This window comes from Trachypithecus francoisi, unplaced genomic scaffold, assembly GCF_009764315.1.
Source record: "Trachypithecus francoisi isolate TF-2019V2 unplaced genomic scaffold, Tfra_2.0 Lachesis_group16, whole genome shotgun sequence".
Lineage (NCBI taxonomy): Eukaryota > Metazoa > Chordata > Mammalia > Primates > Cercopithecidae > Trachypithecus > Trachypithecus francoisi.
In genome coordinates, this window is record NW_022681461.1 from 43975604 (window position 1) to 44000406 (window position 24803).

Sequence of the window (24803 nt, forward strand, 5' to 3'; positions counted from 1 at the left end):
CTTACTTTTGAACTTGCACTGCTAGGATCCCGCTGTGCTGTTCAGCATTTGGGCTATCAAACTGAATGGGCTAATCAAATACAATTCTCCAGCCCATAAGCGTTGTTCTAAAGTATTCATTATTAAATGATATGCTGTGAGAACAATTGACAGTTTATTTTATTAGGCCATGGCTTAGGGGAAGGGGGCCAGGGGACTCCTTAAGACAGCCTACCATGTGTTGCTAATTCTGAAAGATTTTCCTTCTAGTAATGAATACACTCAATGGGACTGGGGGGTGAGGGAAGGGCAAAATAAAACCAGCCTCCATTCAGCCTCTAGCCCTCAGGGGAAACGAAATCAAATATATAGGTAAGGTACCATTCCTTAAAAAAATCCCATCAGCATCTAATGGGTTTAGTTCATCCACAGGAAGATTAATTGCTTAAAATTCTATATTTCCCTTCTGCTCTGGTTCTCAGTTTTAAAAGGGCAGGTAAAATGAAAACAGGATTTACTTTTTTCTTCCTTAAAAATTGAACCTTGATTTTAATCTATCAGTCCAAATACATTCAACAATAGCAACCCTCTGTTCAATCTTCTGGATATTAAAAAAAATCCAAGTGCACTGCCATCCATTTGAAGTAGTAAGTCACAGGTAAATCATATCCTATCATTAATGAAATGAAATGGGGACGAAAAGTGGTGGAGAAGGAATACAGGAAACTCCCTCCAACAGGTCTAATGTGTTTTCTAGGAGAAAGAATATTCGTGTGTTAAACCCTCAAAAGTGTTAAACATCCAACATACCCTATGTGGACATTTCAACAAATATTTTTGCCAAATATGAGACAGGCTCACTCTCCACTGTGGATCTGGAACTTTCAAAAAAAACTATCACCAAGCCAAGTCTGCCTTTTTAAGCCAAGTCTGCCTCCAGGAGAATTTGTTGTGTTTGCTTGTTCTTACTATAGTGTTGTTATGAAAACCAGTAATGAGTTCAGCTTGCACCCCAGGTGGGAAGTTAGAGAGGGGAACCTGTGTAAGTTGAAGTTTGTCACAGTAGGCAGAACAGTCGCTTTGCAGCCCAGGCCCATCTCAGGGTGCACTGCTTCACAGCTACACTGTAAAGTGTTAAAAATCCTCCCACCCACCCCAGAATATATATATATGTATATTAAAAAAAATCCCCTGTCCATCTCTCAGTACACAAAAGGACCTCATCACACTGCAAAAATAGCAGTACCCACTTTGGTCAATTAAAACAAACAAACAAACAAAAAAGCATACATTATTTTTTTTTTTTAAATCTGTGTACTTACCTATAATAACCAATACAGCTAAAAGCACTACCTACATAGGCAAAACTTGGTATTGCATAATTCATATAAATTTGAAACCCCTCCCCCCCAAATATTAATTGGAAGATGAAAAACATGAAAGGTTAATAGAAAAAAACACCAAAATACTGAAAATATTGCTGGTCGATTACAATTTTTAAGCGGCAACTATACACAGCCATGATATGCTTTATAAATGTGAGATAAAGGTATAACTGTCTAAAAAATCCATGATGTCACACATTTTTCTTCGTCTGGAGTACAAAATATTTTGTCATAAAAATGGTAAAGATTTAAAATGATAATAAATGCAGCAAAACAAGTGTAGTGATGTCACTTTGTTGTTTTTTTTTTGTTTTTTTTTTTGTTTTTTGTTTTTTAGATTTCAAGGCAAGGCACGTAATGTGGACATTATATCTTCGTGCAAATTAGGATTACTGGAAAGAGTATTTTTAATTAAAATTTTAAGAGACATAGAGGCAAAATGTGTCTGCCCATGCACACTATGGATCTGTCAATACAAGAAATTTGTTGAACAAGGCTAATGTCTGAAAGCACCATGCAAGTTTTCAGCACCCTGATTACATTTGTTTTCTCAAGAGTGCGTTTTTATATCCTACACCCTGGCGTTCCCAGTTTGTAAACTGTAAGCTTTACCCTCGTGACATGGATTTGCCTGCCTCTTTGTCTCTATAATGCAGATTTTATAGAACCTTTTGTACACCCTATGGGTTCTTGATGCAACCAGTAATTTTAAATAAATAAATTCTACCTCCAAGGAGGCTGCAGCTAAACCAACATAAGTGCTGTGTTTTCATTAATTTTATTTTTCTCAAGCACATGATTTGTCTTGATTTAATGCCTTTTTAATGCCCTCAAAAACTGAGGGGAAAATAAATTCGTTCAAAATTATTTTAAATTCTTTTTAATCCCCTCAATTTAGAGTCCAAGGGCTGAAGGACTTATAATCATGATTCCCCTTTAGATATAAATTTATAAATTGCACTTGCCTCTGTTAAGTGTTTCTTTTGTGGGGAAAATATTATATTAATTTTTACTGTTGCATGCAGAGATAACACTTCACCTACATAGAGGCATTTCTTCCATAGAGCCTTTGTGTTCAAACTGTTTTTTTCCTTTTTTCTTTTTTTCCTTTTTTTTTCTTCATTTTTTGTTTTTTTAAGATTTCAAACTGGGTTACACACTGGAAAAGGCTGGGTTAAGGGCCAAAATTTAATAAATCTGTACTGATAACTAAAGGCTACAGAGATTTTATATATTTTTTTTAACTTTTAGAAATCAGAGTGCTTATAAAATGGCTGGCTCATGGCTCTGTCACCCAGCACCTCTGACGCCGCCTCCTAGCCTTCGTTGGTGAGATAACCAGGAATAGTGATTCCATGCGTAAACAACAAGAATACTAAACCAATAAAACTAGCTTATCATGCAAATATTAAGGCATCTAGAAAGTCAGTTAAAATATATTGTCATAGAGACAGAACATCTATTTCCCAGCGGACTTCATGTAACAAAGGCTACGTTGCAGGGGCTGCGATCTACCATCAGTGAAATATCATCGACCCTTTTTATGTCATTACAGTTTCAACCTTAAGGGAATTAGTGATTGTAAGTGCTGCAATTGCTGGTCTATTATCTTCTTTCTTCAGTTTCTTTCCTTTCACCCTTTGTTTTGTCCAGTCTTCCTCTTTTCCTTTTTTTAAAAAAAAAAAAAAAAAATTTCTTAAACTATTGTTGTGTTTCTTTTTCCCTCAGTTGCTTGTTTCTGCTTGAAGGAAAGGTTCTCCAATTATGTTCAAACCGTAATTTTGGACATTTGCCGGTAAGATGGGTGTCCTATTTGACACTTGGAAAGGAACCAAGCTAGCCCAGGTACCAGGACTGTTGAGAGGAGAGGGGCAGCAGGGAGGGAAGAAAAAAAGAAAAAAAACACAATGTTAAAAACTACAACAATATGAGAAATATAAGTTCCAGATGCATCAAATTATTACTATCGCTATTTTCAAAATTACAGTCTAATATGAAATAAATATGCCAAATTATACATGTTATACCTATCTATACTCCATAGTCTATTTTTTAAATGAAAATTAAGACTAAAGTGAGGCAGAAAAATCCAGAGTAAGGTATATAAACAATTATTTAATTCTAATTGATTGAGGATGTTCTAAAATATTATATATTCATCAATATAAATGCAATATGATTCATTTTTGTACAGGAAAAAAAAAGAAAAAGAAAAGCAGCAATCTGTTGATACCAATACATGTTGCCAGTTATATTCTGATCTTGTTTTACCTTTAATTCACAAGCAATTCAGTGGTCAGATGGGTGTCAATTTCTTACCTGCCTATTGGGTTGAATAAAATTGAAACGTACAGTGAAAGATATTTCTTCTCTCCTTACAACAGGAAAAAATACTACATGTTTAAGGTAGGCCCATGCATAATATGCAATTTGAAATGCCCAATTATCAAACATATTTTAATCAGAGTTTTTTAGTAAAGACCGAACAAATAAGAATCCTAGAACCAAAATGGAACACAGCTTTTTTTGTTCTCTACAGAATACCCATTGTGAGGAAAAACATTTACAGGAGGCCACAAGGGTCTCTGCTTGTGCTGATTAGTTCTATAGCTCTCCAGCAGTTTTCTTATCCTAACCCTCTTTAACTTACTTTTAGAGAGAACCAGAGTTTTTCCTTCCAATTCATGTTTCCCTACATTGGCTTGCAGCAGAAGCCTGAGCACTCCCTGCTCCTCCCCATCAGTAATGATACCACATTTGAGCTGCTCTGCACATGGGGAGTTTGGAGGGATAGGTGGTGGGTTGAGGGGTGGGGGTGTTGGAGGCAGTAAATGATAACATTCCTGCCTTCCTCTCATCAGTTCAACTTTCGCCTATGCTGAATTACGGGCTGTTAAAAAAAAAAAAAAGGCTGGAAAACAATTCTCTAATTGCTACTGGCATAATCTCCCTTTAAGAAGTATCATATGGAGGATTAAAAAAACATCAGATCAACATATCATGAAACAACTCTACAGCACACATTTTGGGTACACTTAATCTAATGTATTGCTTGTTCCAACACTCAACTCCAAATGAATGTCAGTTAAGTAAGAGCTGCATAAATAATCATCAACCAAGAAGGCATCAAACTGACAATTCCGTACTCATATTAGTCATGGCCTAGCATGGAAACATACTTTCAATGTTTTACATTTCATTGAGTATCCCTTGCTTTACTTTTGAAACCATGAAGTGAGATGGGCACTATTGTTGTAGCTATCAATCTAGATATGCTCATTTGTTCATACTTTAATTCCAAAAGTACAAAAACCTTTACAGAATATCAACCTAATGGAACAATTCTGAATTTTTTTAAAAACTTGATACATACTGTTTTTACTCTGGTGATAACCTCTGTACAAAATGTTGCTTGTTGCTACACATATGTACGTATTTCTGAGTTAACATTTCAAAAAAACATCACAATGACCATTTGTGCTCAAGGGATTTTATAATTAGACTACAAACTCCAAGAAAGCAAAGTCTATCTCTAGTAAAGTATCTAGCACATGGAAGATGCTCAATACATTTTTTAGACAAACAAATCAATTAATTGTTTCAAATCACACCCAGCTATATATTTTTAACAGGTGTCACCCAAGATTACATATAGTCATGAATATGTTGTGATTTGGTCCCCAATAAAAAGAAAATAGGTATCTCTGAATTTAAAATTAGATCTACTTAGCATTAACAAAAATTGATTAAGCAGGAATAATCACATTCAAACTAAAAAGATATGCCCTCATAATCTGATGAAAAATCATAACTCTTAATAATACTGGTTATTGAAACTTTTACTAAGCAGCTTAACTGTTTTCACATATTTCTCTTCCCATACACATCGTCAACAATTATTTTTGTGCTTTGCACCACTGATTGGGAACAATGTTACATAATGAATCACGAAACTTATTTTACCCTCAACTGTGTTTCCACTGCACTTTGTACATGGTCCTGTTACAGCATTTATTACTTCATAAATATCTCTATCTGGGATTACCTTACTAACTGAAAGGTGAACTTCACAGAGAAAATGACCTAGTCACATCTATCTTTATAGAGTCTGAGCATAGCTGGTGCTATTTCTTAACAAATAAAATAAATTACAAAAACGGGTATACATTATTTTTAACCTGAAGTAAAAAGCATGTACCAAAAGCAAAAGGACTAGGCAAAACAGATAATCCTTGACGGTAAAATACAATGTCAACAAGCAGCAAATTGCTTTGCAAAATTAACAAGAGTGCCAAATTAAGTGAGCTCAAGGAAGTCATTTGGAGATTGCATGCTTTAGGGATATAAAGTATATTTTAATGACTGAAAATAGATGTTGCTCCTTACATGGACAAGTCTACCAACTAATGGCAGAAAAGTCAGGGTTTATTTTGTAATAACTCTCTTACTCAGTTCTTTAGAAGAGACATATGTCATTCTTTGGAAAATGTTCAATAAAAATAAATTGATGCTAGTCACTAACAGGACTCTTGCTGCAGAATGCCCACCAAATTTAATTTAAATGTTTATTTAAATCTTTCAAACAGCCCATCCTACATTATGACCATATCAAAATTGCAGAGTGCAATATATTTGTCAATACTGTTTATGAACCTTTGGGGGGAAATAAATCTCAAACATTAACACTATGCAGACCCCATATATGAGTTTTACAAGTCTCTTATTGCCAATTTGTAGGTTAAGTTCAGAACTATAAGGCACAGACATTTTTTAGAGCTATTTTTGGTAGTCTTGTTGAAAAAAACTTGATAAAACTAATTCAATGACTGAGATAACAATGTAAATAAATATATTTAATCAAAGTAATATCGATTATTTACTTTCAAAAGTACAATGTCTAAAATTGCATACTTATTCAGGTAAAAATGTAATAGTGCTTTTTATACATCTAACTCTCTATATAAAAATCAATAATCACATGCATAGATAAAATACACACACAAAAACAAATTAGTTACATGTAAAATGCTTAATAGTTTTAATTCACACTGAGAATTACTATATGGATAATCTTATGTTCATTCCAACTATCTGCATTCCAATAAGAGACATGAGAATATAACTGAAAGGATTTCAAAATATTCAAGCTCAAATTCAGCTACTTCAGCAATGTATCTTTGTAAGTGTGCATTTGCTTTGTTTTTATCAAATTTCTCATTGCCAAATCACATTTGTTTGGGTAAACAGAAGATGAGCATAGCTGAAAGCTGCAAGCACATCTTTAGAAAATATAAACCAGATATAACCATTTAAAAAAGATATAATTACTTTGTAAAAAAATCAAGCGGAAAAAAACACAAAAGAATTTGATAGTACCTTAACACAAAGTACAACTCATCCTAATGACTATTACTATGTATATAATGAGATAGTTCATTGTAAAATAAATACACAAGAGCTAAATCAAAATTCCAAAAATAAAATGTTTGATATCATGGATACTATTTTCTTGCTATTTTGACCAAATGTATGACATGGCTCCCCCTAAAAGGGAAGAAGCAAATGAATTATTTTGATCTTAAGATGCATTACTGGTGATGGTCCAAGTTCATTTTTGTATTGGTAAGACTACCTCTGAAGTATTGTATTCCTTCTAGGTAGCCCTCTGCAAGAAAACCTAACTTTATGGCATTTATTTGTTGAAGCAACTCACCAAATTTTGTCATTGAAGAACAGCTAAAGGTAGTCAGGGAAGATACAGCATTTGAGGTGCAAAGGAATATAGACTTCTTAAGCATGATTCAGGTTGAAGGAATAGTACAAAGGCAAAACTTCCAGACGATAACCATGCTGAGGACTTACTATAATCACGGTACCATCTTTGGTGTTTTACATATGCTACGCCACTTGATTTTCTCAATGAGTTCATGAGATGGCCATCATTATCTCTGTTTCACATATAAGGAAACTGAGGCAAGTTTGCCCAAAGTCTCCCACTTAGCTCTCAGTTACGACTCAGATCTGTCTGATTTCCCTGGCCATTTCACTATATTATATTGCCTCCACAGGAAGTCAGATGACTTAACATAAGAAAGAACTTTCGAACAGAGTGGTCTGAAGGCAAAATTAATTGGCTTCAGGAGTCAGTGAACTTTTCATGCCCCACACAAGCTGGATTATAATCTAGCTAATGTTGCAGAAGAGACTAGTGCACAGAATATGTAGCTGGTGTAAGTGGCCAACTGATTTGAAATTCTATGTATTCATCTCCTCTGAAACAAATCTAGTTGAAGTTCTACTAGGGTGAGTTCTACAGCATGAGGATTAAGGGGGAAGAAGATACTCACTTCTTCCTTTTAAAAAGATGCACTATTTCTGTATGTCTTATCCTGGATAAACTGGGTAAAATAGTTCATCTTTGCATCTACCTACAAAGAATAAAGAGACACTATACCTTTCAGTGAAAGAAAGGCAGAAATAGCTCTGGGCAGCCATACCAACATTTTATGGTTATGTTTTCTTAAATTGTGCATTATGTGAGTGTGTCTTCTAGGCCAAAAGATTTGGGCCCTTACCTTTTAGCTCACTAACACCTATGAACCCCAGGGTGCCACACAAACATGTATGAAGCCGTTATATTGAGCCAAAAACTAAACAAAGTCAAAGACTTTACATCACCTATTAGTTGGAGGTGATTAAAACAATAAGAGCTATTTTCAGAATGGCAAAAATCATTTATTACTAGTCTGTGTGTATTTGATAATGGATGAGATAACATACTTGTTAAACAGTTTATAAAATGTCTAAGTATCCAGTATGCAAATATTTTTCAGGGCAATAATAATATTGTCCATTTAGAATTTATATACTGGTTTAATCATGAGAAAATACCATATTTACTTCAAAGATATAAGTACTCTTTCAAGAAGTTTAAAAAATATTACAGGAATAAAGCACAAAGAATTGTACATATTAATACATACCTCAACTGTACCAGTAGCCACATTATTTATAGATGGCAATAAAAATGAGCAATGGCCCAGAAAGCATGGGGAATAAATAAAATAAGTATTTTAATTTAAAAGAAGGATTTGCCTTTAGTTCCTTTGCAAGTTTCTGATCTCCCCAAGATGAAAAGTTTTTTACTTCCTCAGCTAAACATTCTAATTTTATTGGCAAAATATTAACACACAAGTATTAGTATTTCTTGTAAAATGCACAATAAACAATTTTCCTTATTAATAGCTAAAAACCTGTCAAGAAAACTATGCTGTCCTGGGTTGTACATGGGTGCATTTGGACTGGTTGCTTACTTCAATATAACACAAAGGCTGCAGATTACGTCTTGTGAAAAAAATGCTCACTCAGACCAGTAGAAGGAATAAATACTTAAATTGAATCTATTTATGTATCAGAACAAAGAAAATAGTACTTGATAAATATACTAGTTGCTAGCACTTATGTAATGTGTATCATTTGCCAGGTACTGTTCTACATGCTTGACCTACCTTAAAACTTTTAATCCTCATAACAAATCTATGAGAAAGGACCATTATTATCCTGATTTTACAGTTGATGAAACTGAAGTTAGGAAGTTAAGTGTTGTGCCCCACTCATATTGCTACTAAATTGTAGAAGGCAGGACTTGAATTCGAGCAATGTCATTCTAGGATCTGTATTTCTACCCACTAAACTTCTCTCATCTCCCCTTCTTGTGAAGCATAGTTCACTTTTTTCACTGGACTTGAAGTTATATTACCACTGAGTTATACAAGACTCTGTGAATTAAGGTTCATATCACAATGAAATTCCTGTGGAAGTATAACTCTTGAGCTCAAAATTCAGCGCAAATAACTGTGCTTTATTTCTCCAATTCCAGTTCCTTTTCAGCTGAACGCAGTATTTGCTTTTGTTTTACATATGTGCAGATGTCGCTGTATGTCTATAATTTGCTTGTTGAGTTCCACTTCAGATGAGGCTAGACTGGAAGTGAAATATACAAAGTACTTTACACCGGTCTTGGGTTTCTTCGATTTATTTTCCCCATTTTTAGGGATCATTATTGCCATCCGAATGACCCTATTTGCATGCAAGATGATTCCTAATGATTATTACTATTTGTAATAATCTGTATCAGAAAGCTCCCTGGCTAGCTCTTACCTGAACTGCAAAGTACTCTTGTGGGCTCTCTGGGAAATACCAAATATCATAAACTGCAGGTGGCTCATGGAATTATTCTAACTGCAAGCAATAGGACTTCACAGTAATGAAAGAGAAACGTATTTGTTTCTTAACTAAGTAGGTAAATAGCTTTCTTTATTGCTACTCTTTGGGGACCAACGGTTTTGAAAATAGCATATCAAAATGGTAGACCATCAAATCTCATTAATTTATATTCAATTGTTTCAGAAGTGTTTTGTTCTTAGGGCATAGTGGATTGAATGTTAACTTAACCATGCATGAGTGCTAGCATTCTCTAAGTAAAATAATAGCATCTACCATTGAAATATTTTATCTAATAAAGAGCATAGGGCAAGAAAAGCCACTCCATATGGGAGCACTGCCACTAAATATAAAATGTGTTTCTTATAATTACTGCACTCTTTTAGTAAAAAATTCTTACATAATCCTTGAAGACTTGAATATGGCAACCTACACTTAAATAAAAACCTCCTTAAAATGTTCAGTTTAAACATAAATAAGAAAAAAGCTCTTCCTCAATAGGCCAAATTAAGGACTTTTAAAAAAATTGTGTTTGGTCTTTTTCAAATTTTAGAACTGAAAATGAAAGATGAAAAATTATTATGATGACTAATTATAAATAAATTACAGTACACACATGCATACATATATAAGAACTTAGGTAGCTGTGGGAGGTTTTAGTCAATTAAAAAATATAGAATTATCAGGCTCAGAGTAATTATTTTATCTCCTCCCACAGACCACAGCACAGTGGAGAAGCCCACATGTTGATTTCCAGCCTCTTTCTGTCTGTATTCCTCTCTACCCTGGGCTCCTTTTCAATGCTATTGTTAAAAGTGGTACTGCTCCTCTTATTTGCATACGTGAAGATTTAACAGCAGACAAAATTCTCTACAAAAAATGGTGCTTCAAAATAGTGCCTTTCACTAGAGAAAATCACCCAAGGAATACTAAATCAAATAGAAATGTAAGTTTTCTACAAAGCAAAAAGAGACTCTTTTATAAATGATTTTCATTTAAAAGGAAAAATCAGCATTATTTGCACAATTTTACCTCTAAAAGATGAAACTTATTAGTATCAGAATGCTGAAGCATAAAATTACAAATGATTAAATAACTGAACACATTTTAATATTATGCTTGCTATTCTGTTCACATGGGCAAAAGAATCTTCCTGTGTGTGAAACAAAGTGAACAAGAGAGAATAACTGTAACTTTCTGCAATTTCTCAATATTTAAAATTCGCATTCTTCAATGACTTGACCTTAAGATTTTGCCTTTTCTTTTATCATATATATTTATTATTATATTTATTAATTCATAGGCTTTGTTATTTAACTAAAAAAATCATCATATCCCTACTAACAGCACTAGCAAAAATGAGAACCAAAAAGGTAAGCTAATAAATGGTGCACTGGCTGTTGAGGGAACTGATTTCTTATGGACAAAATACATATGTAAATACGGCACTTTACATAAAATATATTCAAATAAAGTAGATGTTTAATATACTTCCTTTCACTGTAAAGGGTTAATCAGCAAGGTTTACATTTGGGAATTTTCAGAGTCATGCTCCTCCCTCTCCAGGAGCGCTGCCAAAAATCATCTGACAGGAAACGTAAGATTAAGTTTGTCCTACCTAAGCGAACAAAGAGTGCTCTGAACAGGCCACTGGTTTACTGCAGAGCGGGAACTTTTCTAATCCTGCTGGAATCTGCAGTCCTGCTCAGAAAATATCACGGAAAAAAGTTGTTTTCTTTCCTCTAACATCTTGTCTCAGGATCATCTCATTTTGGTCACACTGCAGATCCTGCTGCTTCTCCCATAAAGGTTAACTTAAAGCTCCAAACATAATCGTGTGGAAAATGGACATTATTGATTCCTATGGTCCATTGTTCCCCCATCCTAAGTCCCTGAAGTTCAAGTTCAATCTGGAATTACATCATGTCTGGTTTCTCCTGGTTACCAGACGGCTTGAGACGTGACCACAGCTACAGAAAAAACAAACAGCCTTCTTCACGCTTCGGCTCCCCTATCGATTCAAACGTAAACTTTTTTTCTTTCTCTCAAGTATGCTTCAAGTATGGAGCATGGTTAATTTAGAGATTAAGTTCCAAATTAGATTATCTAATGGCATCTTAATGGATTGCTGACCCATTTCCTGTGGGATGGCAGCATGCAAGTCTGGCTGGAATACAATTAATTTCTTAGGAAGTGTTCTGAAGAGTTTGCCTAGATAAAAAGGAAACGTCGTGTTGTACAAATCTTTCTTTATAAATGGAGAAAGTTAGGCAAAACTACGACAAATCCCAACATATTATTCAACAGCCAGACCACAGATGTTGTGCGTCTGTGAAAACCATATCAAGATCATTTTTAAGAATGGTAATGTTTTTATTTTTGATTTCGTAACAGGTGCAAATAATTTTGATAAGAATAGAGTAATTCCTTTAAAAAGAATATTCAAATACAAAGACAAAACTAGTTAACAGCTCCTTTACCAAACAATGGTCATGTGAAATGTTGGTTTTTGCAATTCTCCACCTTGAACCAAAGATCCTTCCATTCATCTACTGTATCAGCATTTCTATCATAGTCCCAGAGTGGTGCTAGGGGCCCAGAACGGTGTATAAAAAGTTGAGGATTTGAAAACACTTTAGAGCTGACAGCGGAAAAGGAAATTCAGCACTCGGAGAATAAAGCCCCCCCCCAGGAACTTCAGGAACAACCCAGCTGTTGTACTGTAGTTATATGTCAAGATAACAAACTGAGAGCAGGAAATGCTAACCTAGTGAATTCGCAGGGATGGTCTAAGTGTAATGTTGAAATACAAGTTAACTCTTAATATTACCTAAGGACATACTTCCCTTATCATACATAGGCCACATATATGTGGAGATATACACACACACTACATACACACACATATATATGCATACACACAAACACATATATGTAATACAAACATGGTTTGCAATCCATTATTGAAAATTATTTTTGTTTAAATATTCATTCTTTTGAGAGCATACATTTTACAAAGAAAATGTTATGAACAAAGCAAGGAAAACGGTTGAGGCGAGTGTTATGCAAATTAAGTTACATGGATAAAATGAGAGCTATTACCCCCCCAACTTTTTTTTCTTTTTTTTTTTTTTTCCTTCCCTCTCCTGACCAACCAGATCCAAATAACCTTTACTGGCTGCTAAATTTCTCTTGAGAAATCAAGCAACTCTCTAGAATTGCAGTAATAAACGACAATTTCTTAGAAAAACATGTGTAAAGTAACTACAGAATGAAGTATTCAACCCATAGAAAGGAACTGCTAACACATGTAACATGGAAAATAGCTGATAAAAGTCTCTTTGGTGCCATTCAATTATGGCATCCACAGAAACACAAAAATCCTTCCAATTATTTTAGTAAAATCTTCATTTATTCATTATTTCAGAGGCTGAGCAAATGGTTTGTGTAAACATATCCTTCGGTAACACGCGCATGTTTATTTTAGCCGTCTGAAGACTTCTTCTATGTTTATATAAGCCATCAGACACATACAACCACTCACTTGTGGCTTTGCGTTTTCTTGAAAGGGGTAAAGGGGGAGAAGAAAGAATGAAACAATAAATTCAGTTTCTCTTTTGCATAAAGCACTCCCTCTAATGTTTTAAAATAGCTTATGTTTATATTATTCTTGGACTGTCCTTCGGCTTTCTTTTTCATTCAATTATATTGATCTTTCATATTTGATAGTACAGGCTGTATTCTGACTATCACTTTAAGAAAGACAGCCAGTCAGGGAGTAACTGTTGTATATGTTTATGTCCACATAACTCATATATGCAACAAGGTAATTTGTCCACATGAGACAAAGCACAAACACAACAGTACCTACCTTAAACAATTCATCACCTATCATCCTCCTAAGATCTTGAGCCCATTCTGACTATACTAGAGGGAGCCCTTCACGAAACCAGTATTTTACTCTGGGTTAACTGCAGTTCCTGACCTTTCACTTAGGCAGAAAAATTGACTCTCTCAAGGTGCAAGCAACTCCTACGCGTGTGCGTACACACACACTCACACACACACACACACAGTTCACAAAACAGTTCACAAAATTATAAGGTCAAAACAACAAAACACCTCCAGGGTTGTAACCTAATAAGGCTGTGAAAACTTTCCCAAAGAGTGAGCTTTGGTTCCTAAGGGAATGCTTAGGCCTTGGGGTTGGGGGTGGGTGGAGGAAATCTTCCAGCTTTGATTATACTCGCATAGCTCCCTTGGCACTGCCATTTTCAGTTCCGACAAGAGCTGTGTTTGACATGGCAACACCTCAATAGGGCAATTAGTATAAAGCAGAAAAGAGGGTGACCATGGAAAAGTGATCGTACAAAGAAATTAATGACAGCAAACAACAATCAATCAAAATAAAGCAAAACCAAAACACCCGTTTTGCTCTGTCCTGTTCTACTACAGTCTCCACGGATTGCCTTTTGTTAAAAGGCAACTACCACAACAAAAATAACCTGTGATATTTTATTTATTCCATCATGACAAAGGCAAATTATTTAATTCTTTGGATGAATAGACCTATATTTCTTAAATATTTTCAACTTATTCAGATGATTCTAAAGCTATAGCTATGCCCTGAAGATTTTAGATGTCTATTATCTCCCTTAAAAGTGCTAGTGTTACGGACATTTATGACTTCTGTTTTCAAAATTCTTTCAAAAAAAGTTTTAAAAATAAACACAGGTCATAAACTCTAAATGATGAATAAAGCTGTCATGCCACAGACAAGCGCTATTTGTATTATCAAATATGAATTCTGTTGTGTCCATTTTTGAAAACTGTAACAAAGCAAAGCAAACTGTGTCATTTGAATTTATTTATTCTGAACTGCATCACACCTAGATTTTAAGAACTATGAGCATTTCAATCACCACAGCATTTATCACAGCCCATAGATTCAATAATACCTGTTGAATGTAGAACTGTGATGGCTGCCATTATCAATTATGTGCTTTCTGAATCAGGATAGAAAGAGAAACAAATCAAGATACTGGCTGGGTGTGGTGGCTCACGCCCGTAATCTCAGTACTTTGGGAGGCCGAGGCGAGCAGATCACTTGAAGTCAGGAGTTTCAGACCAGCCTGGCCAACATGGTGAAATCCGATGTGTACTAAAAATACAAAAGTTAGCCAGGCATGGTAGTGCACGCCTGTAATCCCAGCTACTCTGATAGCTGAGGCGTAAGAATCACTTGAACCTGGGAAGCACAGGTTGCAGTGAGCCAAGATCGTGCCACTGCACTCCAGCCTGGGTGAGGAAGTGAGACTGTCTAAAAAATAAAAAACAAAAAAACAAAAAAAAACCAAGATACCTTTTAAAGAGCTTTTGGAATCATTAAGACCATTCTACATGTCATTACCTACTAATCAAAAGAAAAGTTACTATTTTTGAGAGGGAAGAAAAATTTTACCTAAATAAATTCTGAATTTTTTTCTGACTTACTATGGCCTGAAACTGATTACCATATCAATTTTTCGCCAGGAAGGGGATTTGTAACAGCAACAATACTGTCCTAAGAACTGAGTTTAATCATCAGATTCATTTCCTCCAATACATGTGTTCTGAGATTTATTGCCCACTCACCTTCTCTTTCCATGGGCTATCAATTTTTTATTCAAAAAATTACTAGTAACTAGGTAAAGTTATATTTTAAATCTCTATCAATTTACAAATATGCTTTAGAGATGCTATCCTATTTTTAGATTTAGTAAGCCAATCAATATTCCACAGATTTGGAAGTTCACATAGCTATAGGGGCATTTACAAACATGAGTGCATGTCATCTGGTTTGCAATTCTTGTAAATATGGTAAGTTTGTATGCAGACATGAGCCATTTTGTTAACTGATAGAGCAGGAAATATAAGAGAGTTATTAAATAAAATATGGAAATATTAGGTTATTAAACTCAATTCAATTAACTTTAAAATGTATATTAATTTGGAATATTTTAATGACATACTTTCATTTAATTAAGACTATTAATCATTAAGGCTATTTGGATAAGATGCCTACATTGAGTTTATCTTCTTTTTATAAGCATATATTGTATTATTTTCAAAAGGGATGATGAATACAATCTTGTTGAAAAAATCACAATATGTAAAACTGTATCCCTTTTAAAAGTGGACGTTATATCAATCTTCAAGAAGAAAAGTCACATGGTATTCAATTCAGTAGTGAATTAATAAAAAGTCATTGTTTTTAAAAACATAATCTGAATTATTTCCTTAATTTTTATCTGAATTAAGGTAGACATTTAATTATTTTGATTCTTTAAAATCTACTCTTCGGCAATTTCTGTGAACCAATACAGAGATGGGTAGACGATCTACAACTCTGAGTGTGTACCTTTCTATAGACACTTTCCATAAATGGAGGATTACAATCAGAGCAGGGCTGGAAAATTATGTCGACTCTACTTGGTGAACTCCTTCTGGGATTACCTCACTCTCTTCTGCCAATTTTTATTTCTTATTACTTATGATTATACCATGAATCTAATTATTTAATTTGTCAATCTGACACAATTTGTTCTTAAATAAAATAAATAATACATAAGAAGCAGCTGACTTTGAACTACTTACTTTCTAAAGGCAATGCATGAAACAGTATCAGAACTGGTTTTGAAAATGAAGTTTTAGAATAGCTTTCTCAGCCAACCAAATAAAGTCAATCTTCCATGAATCACAGCAGTATACAAACAGAAATTAAAACTTTAACAAATTCCTTCTTCAGCTACTGATTCCAACAATCTTCCTACTCCAAAATGTATGGGTGTTGTCAATAACAGTTAAATTGACTAACCAAATATTTTTTTACTAGTTTTTCCCTACAACAGGGGAAAAAATGAATAGTGAAATGGCTTAGAATTAGCAGTAGAGGAAAGAGTCAAAATAAGAAAAATCTACAACGTGAAAACCAATGCTTTATCCTCAGGTAGCTGAAAAATCTTCGCTAAAGCTGTGATTTCACTTTTCAGGTCCTAAAATCTAAATGTCACATTCCACCCCCTCCCCGACCAAAAATATTATAAATTGTAGAAAACATTTCATAGCATTTAAAAATTCCAATGATCAGTAAGCATATACTATAGTCCCAACTTAATTTGATGTTCCATTTACATAAGAAATAAAGGAGGAGGACAGGGAAAGAAGAATGGCATAGCCAAAACAACTAAATTTTCAACATATATTTTCTGTAAAGCTGGTTAAAAACAAACACTATAGCTCATGTAATTTTTAGGTGTAAGTGTAGGGTTGGAAATAATTAAAATGTTACCTTTGCCAAGTAATTCCCAATGTATCCTCACTGGTACTGGGGTATAAATGCCTGCCGTTTTGATTCATGGTCCAGTCACAAATCCTCAGCTGTCAATTGAAACCTAGCAGTCAGATATGGATCGAGCAGTACTACAGTTTTTAGTATTTAAATGAACACATGCAAACTAGTACTGTACATGGCATAAACCTTACTTTCCCAAGAGGCAACTTAAATAAAAAAAAAAAAAAGCAAAAGAAAATCTTATTCTTGAAAAGCAAAATTCTTAGACTCTTTTTTAGAAAAAGCTATTGCAATATGCTTCTCTATTAATTAAAGCATACAAGAGAAACAAGTGCTTAGAACATAACAATTAGCCATTATTAGAGTACAAATTCAGCTGGAATAAAAGCAAACGTTAATGTTCAATAGAGAGATATATTTTAGAAAGAAAATAAAAATGCTTTTTTCTATGCATCGCACCAAATAATCTGCACTGAATAAAATAATCAATAACTTTAAGCATGCAGTTTGCAAAACATAGAAGACATGCAGTTTAGAGGAGAAAGGCCAACCTTATAAACATTCACCCTAACTTGTGTTTAGAAGCATCAAGGTCTTCAGTTTTAACCTTTTACTAATTTTGTTTTGCTTAAACTGGCATTGTTTAGAAAGAGTTGATAACCATTTCTAGTTTTATTTTAAACTCAGAGTAATGGCATTTAAAATACTTTACTACATCTGAAGAAAGTGAGGAATGCACTGAATACAAGCTGAAACAAATTCTTCCCAGATCTCCGAATCATCAGCTCTGCCCTTCAGAGACTGTTCGAGTAACCCTATCCAGCTCTGCTTGGTTAACAGCTGCCCTACAGTGCTAGCAGATTTATTGAAAAGATATATTGCTTATTTTTATTCTTAAGAAAGTAAACTTATCTGGTTTGAGGGGGGAGGGAAACACACTAGAAAATCACAGTTTTGAACCTTCAGATGGCCACACTGTAAATTAACAGCATCTTACACCGAAAAGATGACTTCTGCACAGTAATCCACTAAACCTTGTTTGCTGCTTTTCAGTGAGAATTTCCAGATGATGACTGGAACCAAAGTACCATAAATTATCATAAATCTAAAATTTATAATAAACTATTTTAAACATTTCTGATAATGTTATGGTCAAAAAAATAGGCTATTAAGAATCTTCACTTTCCCTTTTAGACTCTCGAGCTTCTGCACACACTAAGTAATAGTGATTCAGGAGTTTTAGAAAGATAGTTTTTGCTCATTTTTCTATAGATCTATGAGGCTCCAAAAATACTAGCTAGAATTTCCAAACCATGTGTCTTAATTATTTGCATATTTCAGGATTTCAAGTAAAAGTGATTTTATGATTTAAAGAACTGAAAAAATTCCCTGCATATACATAGATAGATCAACAGATTGATAGACATGTAGATTCTGCTCAGGATATATATCATAAAGAAGTCATAAATCAGTAAATAAATTAGAAAGAAAAATAAATATTCTTTTTTTTTTTTTTTTTTTTGAGACACAGTCTCATTTCACTACCCAGGCTAGGATGCAGTGGCGCCATCTCAGTTTACTGCAACCTCTGCCTCCCAAGTTCAAGCAATTCTCCTGCCTCAGCTTCCCAAGTAGCTGGGATTACAGGAGTGTGCCACCATGCCTAGTTAATTTTTGTTAGTAGAGATGAGGTTTTGCCATGTTGGCCAGGCTGGTCTCAAACTCCTGACCTCGAGTGATCCACCCACCTCGGCCTCCTAAAGTGCTGGGATTACAGGTATGAGCCATGGTACCCGGTTATAAATATTCTTAAAATGGACCAAAATACTCGCATGAAGGAAAAAAAAGTATACTTGCTTTGTTTTACATCAAATGACATACTTTGAACATTTCAAAGAAGTAAATGTGTTCAGTCTAGTGGGAAGCAATACGGCAAGATTTCTTAAAAGTCCCCAAAATGGGTTGTCTAATCAAATTTAGTGTGATGGGGCAAATTGTTTTCTGTTTTGTTTTTTTACAGTAAAACAATGGTCTATTTAAAAATACAAGTTTTAAAAGTACAATTAAAACAATCAAAAAACAGTTCAAGAAACTTGGTTTTGTACAACAATAATGTTATTGATTAATCACTTACTGATTCTACTGTAGTCAATGAAAATGGAAGGGTTTTGTTTAATTTTTATTTGGTTTGTTTGTTTTTTGAAACAGGCTTTCCCTCTGTTGCCCAGGCTGGAGTTCACTGGTACGATCATGGTTCACTGCAGCCTCACCCTCCATGGATCAAGTGATCCTCCCACCTCAGCCTCCTGAGTAGCTGGGACTACAGGTTCGGGCCACCATGCCTGGCTAATTTTTTTTAAAAAATTGTAGAGACAAGATGTTGCTATGTTGCCTGGCTAGTGAAAATGCTAGTTTTGAATCAAACATTCAGAAGAGGGGGGATGTATATTTAGGTATAACACATTAATTGTGTTAATTATTAACTTCAGATTAGTATCTATGGGGCTCTCAACTTAGGTTGGAGAAGTTTTCAGAAAAATAATATGCTTTCACAAAGCCAGGGGAATCTAAATACCACTCAGTGATTGGCTTATTGTCCCACAGACAACTGCAGGACCACATCTCCTCAGAAGGATGTATTGTAAATTAGTTTTTTTGTTGTTAATGTTGCTAATATTTTGTTTGTCTATCTGTTTTACCACCCCAAAAAATGTTAAGTGGGCTATCTTTGACCACATGCTGCACACTTAAAAATGAACATATTTTGGGACTTTTCTAAAAGTAGTCTCAAAGGGGATAAACCTGACTACAGCTATTCATTATCATCTATTTAAGATACATGCAATAGAAATCTTTTCTCCCAAACAGAAAAATATGCTTAAGTACATACAAAATAAAAAATTAATATGTTTAGCAATAATTTAATGCCGAAGAAATTGGCAATATATTAATTAGTATTGAATTTCCTTTTAGTTACTAAAAATGTAAAATATTATAAATTTATTTATCTGTTTAGATTGTGCACTACCATTATCAACATTTCTTGACGTTTCTGAGGAGACATGCTACAACTTAAGCCAGGTTACTGGAGCAAGAGCCTCTCTCTTCATGTTGGTTTTTTTCAATTAATAAACCTTGGTCATAAAGCATCTTGGAACTAACAAACTCCCTGATAAAGTGAAATTTTAAAGTGATGGTATGGGTGGAGGAAGCAATTAAATCATTAAAATAGAAATCACTTATTCACCAAAGATTTCCATGATAGTAATTCCTAAGAAAATCAATTTCTAATCTTATTTGACCAAGATATTCCTGAGCAAGCAAATTTTGAACAGACTCTAGATATTAAAAGGTTAATACTACATGTATTTAAGCTTCTTTTGGGGTCATGTTACATATTCTTGCCATTAGCACAATTCGGTTTTCCTAATAAAAAATAATTTTACATTAGGCTTTAAATAAGTTAACATAATAGGTGATAATCCCTTTTGAGTTTGAGGTGGTGATTCCTTAGTTTCTGTCCTACGGCAGAATCAGTGTTAGATAATTCAGCTATAAATTCTCTTTTTTATTTTAAAACTTTAATTTTAAGTGGCACATAAATACATGCCTTTCATTTATATAGATTTTCCTAAGTTCAAAGCTTTAAGAACGCTCTAAAAATTTTTCTAAGTATTTTTCGTTAAGAAATAGGAAATTGCTTTTTTCTCCCAATAGTAATCAAATTTAAAATACCAAGTGCCACTCAGGTTAGAAATTTAGTCTGTTAGAATTATCTGTTTTTATGTGGAGGTGGGGAACAATACTTATTTTTGTAACAATATAGACTCTAAAAAAGAACTGATCATATGCATATCCTTACAAAAATGCACTCATATAAATCATTTTAATCCTTTAATTTATATGCTCGTACCAATACGAAATTCTATTGTTGAGAAAATGCCCAGAATTTCAAAACCAAACAAAAGGTGAAATAAGAAAGTAAGATTATCTTTCAAAAAAGCTATCAGTAAAGGGGTAAGGTTGGAACAGTTTAAACAACTAAGGAAGAAGTGAAGGTGAAGTTTTCACTGCATGGTCTTAGGGTGGAGTTCTATGGTCTCTGGAAGGAGAACCTTGTTCCGGGCCCAACTCAAATCAGATTGCTTCAAAGAAAAAAAGTAAAAGGATAGGGGCCATCTGGTTCCTCTCAAATGGCTACATAAAGGGGAAACACCTAAGATTTAGATCATTATCCTTTCCTAAACTATACTCAAATAATCATGTAAGTAGCAGATAGCCATAAAGAATTAATATTGCTTGTGACTTCAAACTAATAGTTTGTTTATTCAAATGGGGGTTCTCCTTTGTTATTAACAGGGTCTTTTGTTAAATGCACAGCAATTAGCTTTGGGAACAAAAGAAAGAAGGTAAGCAAAATGTTCTACTTTGCTAGACTCAGCAAACAGGCTGATGTACTAACAGTTCCTATGATGACAACAAATCTCAATTGAACCAATAAACCATTAAACTGTGAACAGAACAATCAACACAGGCAAATTTACCTTCTCACTTTTTTTTTTTTAAGTTTACAATGACCCTCAGGAGAACACCTTGAAAGGTATGTTTTATGTTTTCTTGTGTTTCTTCATTTCTCCAGACCCTCAAGGAAACAGATTTTTGAGGGGTGGAGGTTCTTTTTGCGGGAGAAGACAGATGCTCAAAAGAATTAACACTCCAATATTCATACTTTGGATTAGGAGAATTTTATTTTATTGCTATTATTAATTACCTACATGGAGCAAATTAAATGGTCTCTGGATGAATACTATGTAACCTCTGAAGGAATGGTATGAACAAGAAAAATGGTCAGAATAAAATTGTGTTGTATGTTTCACATGTAACACATGCAAAAAAAAAGAAAAAAACAAAACAAGAAAAAAGAAAGATACTCAAGATCATCCTCATATCTTAAAAGTCACTTCTAAAGCCAATTTCTGAAACCCATGTTTCTTGATATTTAATTTAATTAGCAGAGGTAGAATTAACTTAAATGAGTATGCATAGTCCATGAGCAGAATAAACATTATAAACCATAAATCATAAGATGAGTATTAGACAATCAAATATTTTTTTTTCCATTAGAGGCTACTATAACTTGTAAATTTTAAGGCCTCAAGGGACTTTGGAGCTCATGAAGTTCAACCTCTTCATTTTCCTTTTCAAGGTTTAAGGACTTGTCCAAGGTTAGAAATGCCCTGTCACATCAACACTAAAACTCAAACCTTCTGACTCCTAATCCCTGGTTCTCACCCACTATACCAGTTGCCTGTCATTGTTCCTTTCCTACCCTGTCCTTCATGTGCAGCTCAAGAATAGTTAATGCTAAGGTATCTGTAAATATAACCTTCAGAATTCCCTCTACCTCCCTGATTCAACTTAGATTTTTTTTAAGTTAATATTTTCAGAAAAGAAGATAATTTTTTACTTGTGTTTTTGTTGATTAAAATTTAAGGTTACATAAAACTTAATTTTACTTTTACATTAATTAGAACAGCTTATCTGGATATTAGTCTTTGATTCCCAGTAAAGGTAAGTGAACAAACCAGTGAATGACAAAAGACAGACAATAGAAGAATTTTTTGAATTTAAGAACTAGCCGAAGAGCTAAACATTTGCATAGCCATTATTCCGACTGAAACTTCCTTTAAATGTGTTTCCTTTCAAGCTAGCATATGTGAAAAGTGACCTCTTATCCACTTAGATACCTACCCAGAAGTCATGTGATAGCGTTTTACGTCAAGCTGTCAATTATGATAACAGACACAATAAGAACAGCCCAAGTGTTGATAGCCTGCTTCCTGACTGTATTGAAAAGTTTGTTGATAGTCTACTTGTGTCCTTTTAATTGCTCACCACTAATAAATGACTACCTTTCCAGTGGTAGTACCAAGCTTTGGCTTTGCCATTTGCCACGACAAATATTATAAGAAGATTTAAACTAATATCTTACTTTTAAAAAAATCCCACAGAGGTAATTTCTTAAAAAGGCCATTTTGTGTAACAGAAATTTTCAGTGCAATGAGAAGTACTTTCAAATTCTAGTTTTAAAAACAAAAGTGTATAAGAAAAGTGTTGAAACAATTTAAATATAAACTAAACGAGTAATTGAAATTCAAATAACAGCGTTATATAGTCATGCAAGTGATGTAACATGCTGAAGCCCAAGCACCAATAAAACCATGCAATTGTGAGAAGTAATGCAAAGACCTGAATTGATCAGGCCACTGATTCATTAGCTCTTATTATAGGTAATATATGTATAGTCAGGATATTATAATTTGAGATTATGAAAATAAGACCGATTTCTTATAAACTAGACTTTACTTGACTTTATTGTCTCACTTAGGGAAGGCAAAAGTGAGCTCCTATTCAACTGAAATCTCAAATATACATCAAAAATTAATATGTACTTTAATGGCTTGTTCGAATGGTGAAATTTTATTTCTAAACAAGAAGCTTCTTAGCTGCAAACTTTTATTTCCAACTTACAATGAGATTTTTAAATATATGTTGATGTACAACAGTAATAATTTAGGCTATTATGACCTTAGACTCAAATGTAATGGTGATAATCAAATTAGCCAGATTCTCTTGTATTAATACCACCAAACTTTCTATGATAGCAAAGGAAGGAGGCCTGAAATTAGCAACTCACTATGAGGTTGACCAGATAAGAAACTGGTGCTAATTCAAGTAAGTTGTCTCATATTATTCATCCATGCTAAAATTGTTAGACTGAATTATAAAATAATTTCTATATTTTCTAAGCAACATCCAACACTCTGATTGATAGTTCCCATTTTCTCAGCGAGATAAAATTTGGGAAATGTGGTTCCTTCATTTCCTATCATAATGAATTTGCACAATGTGTTCATGAATTATAACGTATGAGAGAGAAAAGGATATACCATATTTTACTAAACTTCTGTGAAGTTAAGTCATGGGAGAGGGGAGTGTTCCACATTTCTGAAAATGTTCCAAACCATAAAAAGACATTTCTCAGCAGAGACTAATGAGTTCAGTTTGCCAAAGCAGGACCCATGAGTTCTTCAAGCCACCAAAACCATCTTCCAATAGAAAAGAAGAATGAAGCTCTAGTTGAAGTTCTGATTTTAAGATTTCCCCCATGCCAATAGCAAATGCAATAACTAAGCCAATAATCCTAAAGACAGACTACTTCTAGACTTGAAAAGGATTCAAGCTTGTGTTAAGAGATAAAGAAAAAAGTCTAAAGTCAAATACTGATCAGCTGGTATGGTGCTAACTGTTATGACTGATTAGAGAGGATTATTTTTAATGGCAGATTATCAACTGGTTTACATGAACCTTTTTGAAATAGTCTTCACGACTATGTGAATTTATTTTTAGATTCAAATGAGATCTATTTTCAATGATAGGTGAACTTCCTTCCAGTCAGAATAAACTAGTATTCCCAAGCAGTTAGCAACCAATGTCATCAGCAATAATTATTATAAAAAGGAGCAGAAAGATGTATAATTACTAATAACAATTGCCTGTGTACCAAGTAAATTATATAAAAGTGTATACTTTTAGTATTCAGATTTGACAATATGAATGTATTACTCTTACAGGTGAAGTGCAGGGTTCATTTTAACATTATAAAGCTTTTCATCTTAATTTGATAATGGTAGTATGCTTATCAATGCTAGATAATGCTAGAAAATGACCATATTGGAAACTCCACTGTAGTATCATCTTGTGGAAAGATTATTTATAAAATAGTCAAAATTACACAACCACTTTAAATTTATCATTAACTCTAATTTATGTAGGCTGTATTAAAGTTCTTTTCTAAGAAAAAAACAACATTCAAAACTACA

At 33.9% G+C, this 24803-nt stretch overlaps 1 protein-coding gene across 16 annotated transcripts in view; it reads right to left on the minus strand.

Annotated features, from left to right (window-relative positions):
• The window catches only part of NFIB (nuclear factor I B), a 248781-nt gene that overhangs the window by 3260 nt on the left and 220718 nt on the right, over window positions 1-24803 (minus strand). For 8 of the 16 annotated variants that reach the window (XM_033237367.1, XM_033237372.1, XM_033237371.1 and 5 more), the window contains 2 exons: window positions 16918-17006; window positions 1-3218 (listed from right to left, as the gene is read on the minus strand). The exon at window positions 1-3218 is cut by the window's left edge and continues 3260 nt beyond it. In XM_033237367.1, coding sequence (XP_033093258.1) covers window positions 3089-3218; window positions 16918-17006 — 219 coding nt within the window. In that variant the 3' untranslated portion in view covers window positions 1-3088. The remainder of the gene's footprint in view (window positions 3219-16917; window positions 17007-24803) is intronic. The other 8 variants (XM_033237377.1, XM_033237376.1, XM_033237375.1 and 5 more) reach the window with 3 other exon arrangements.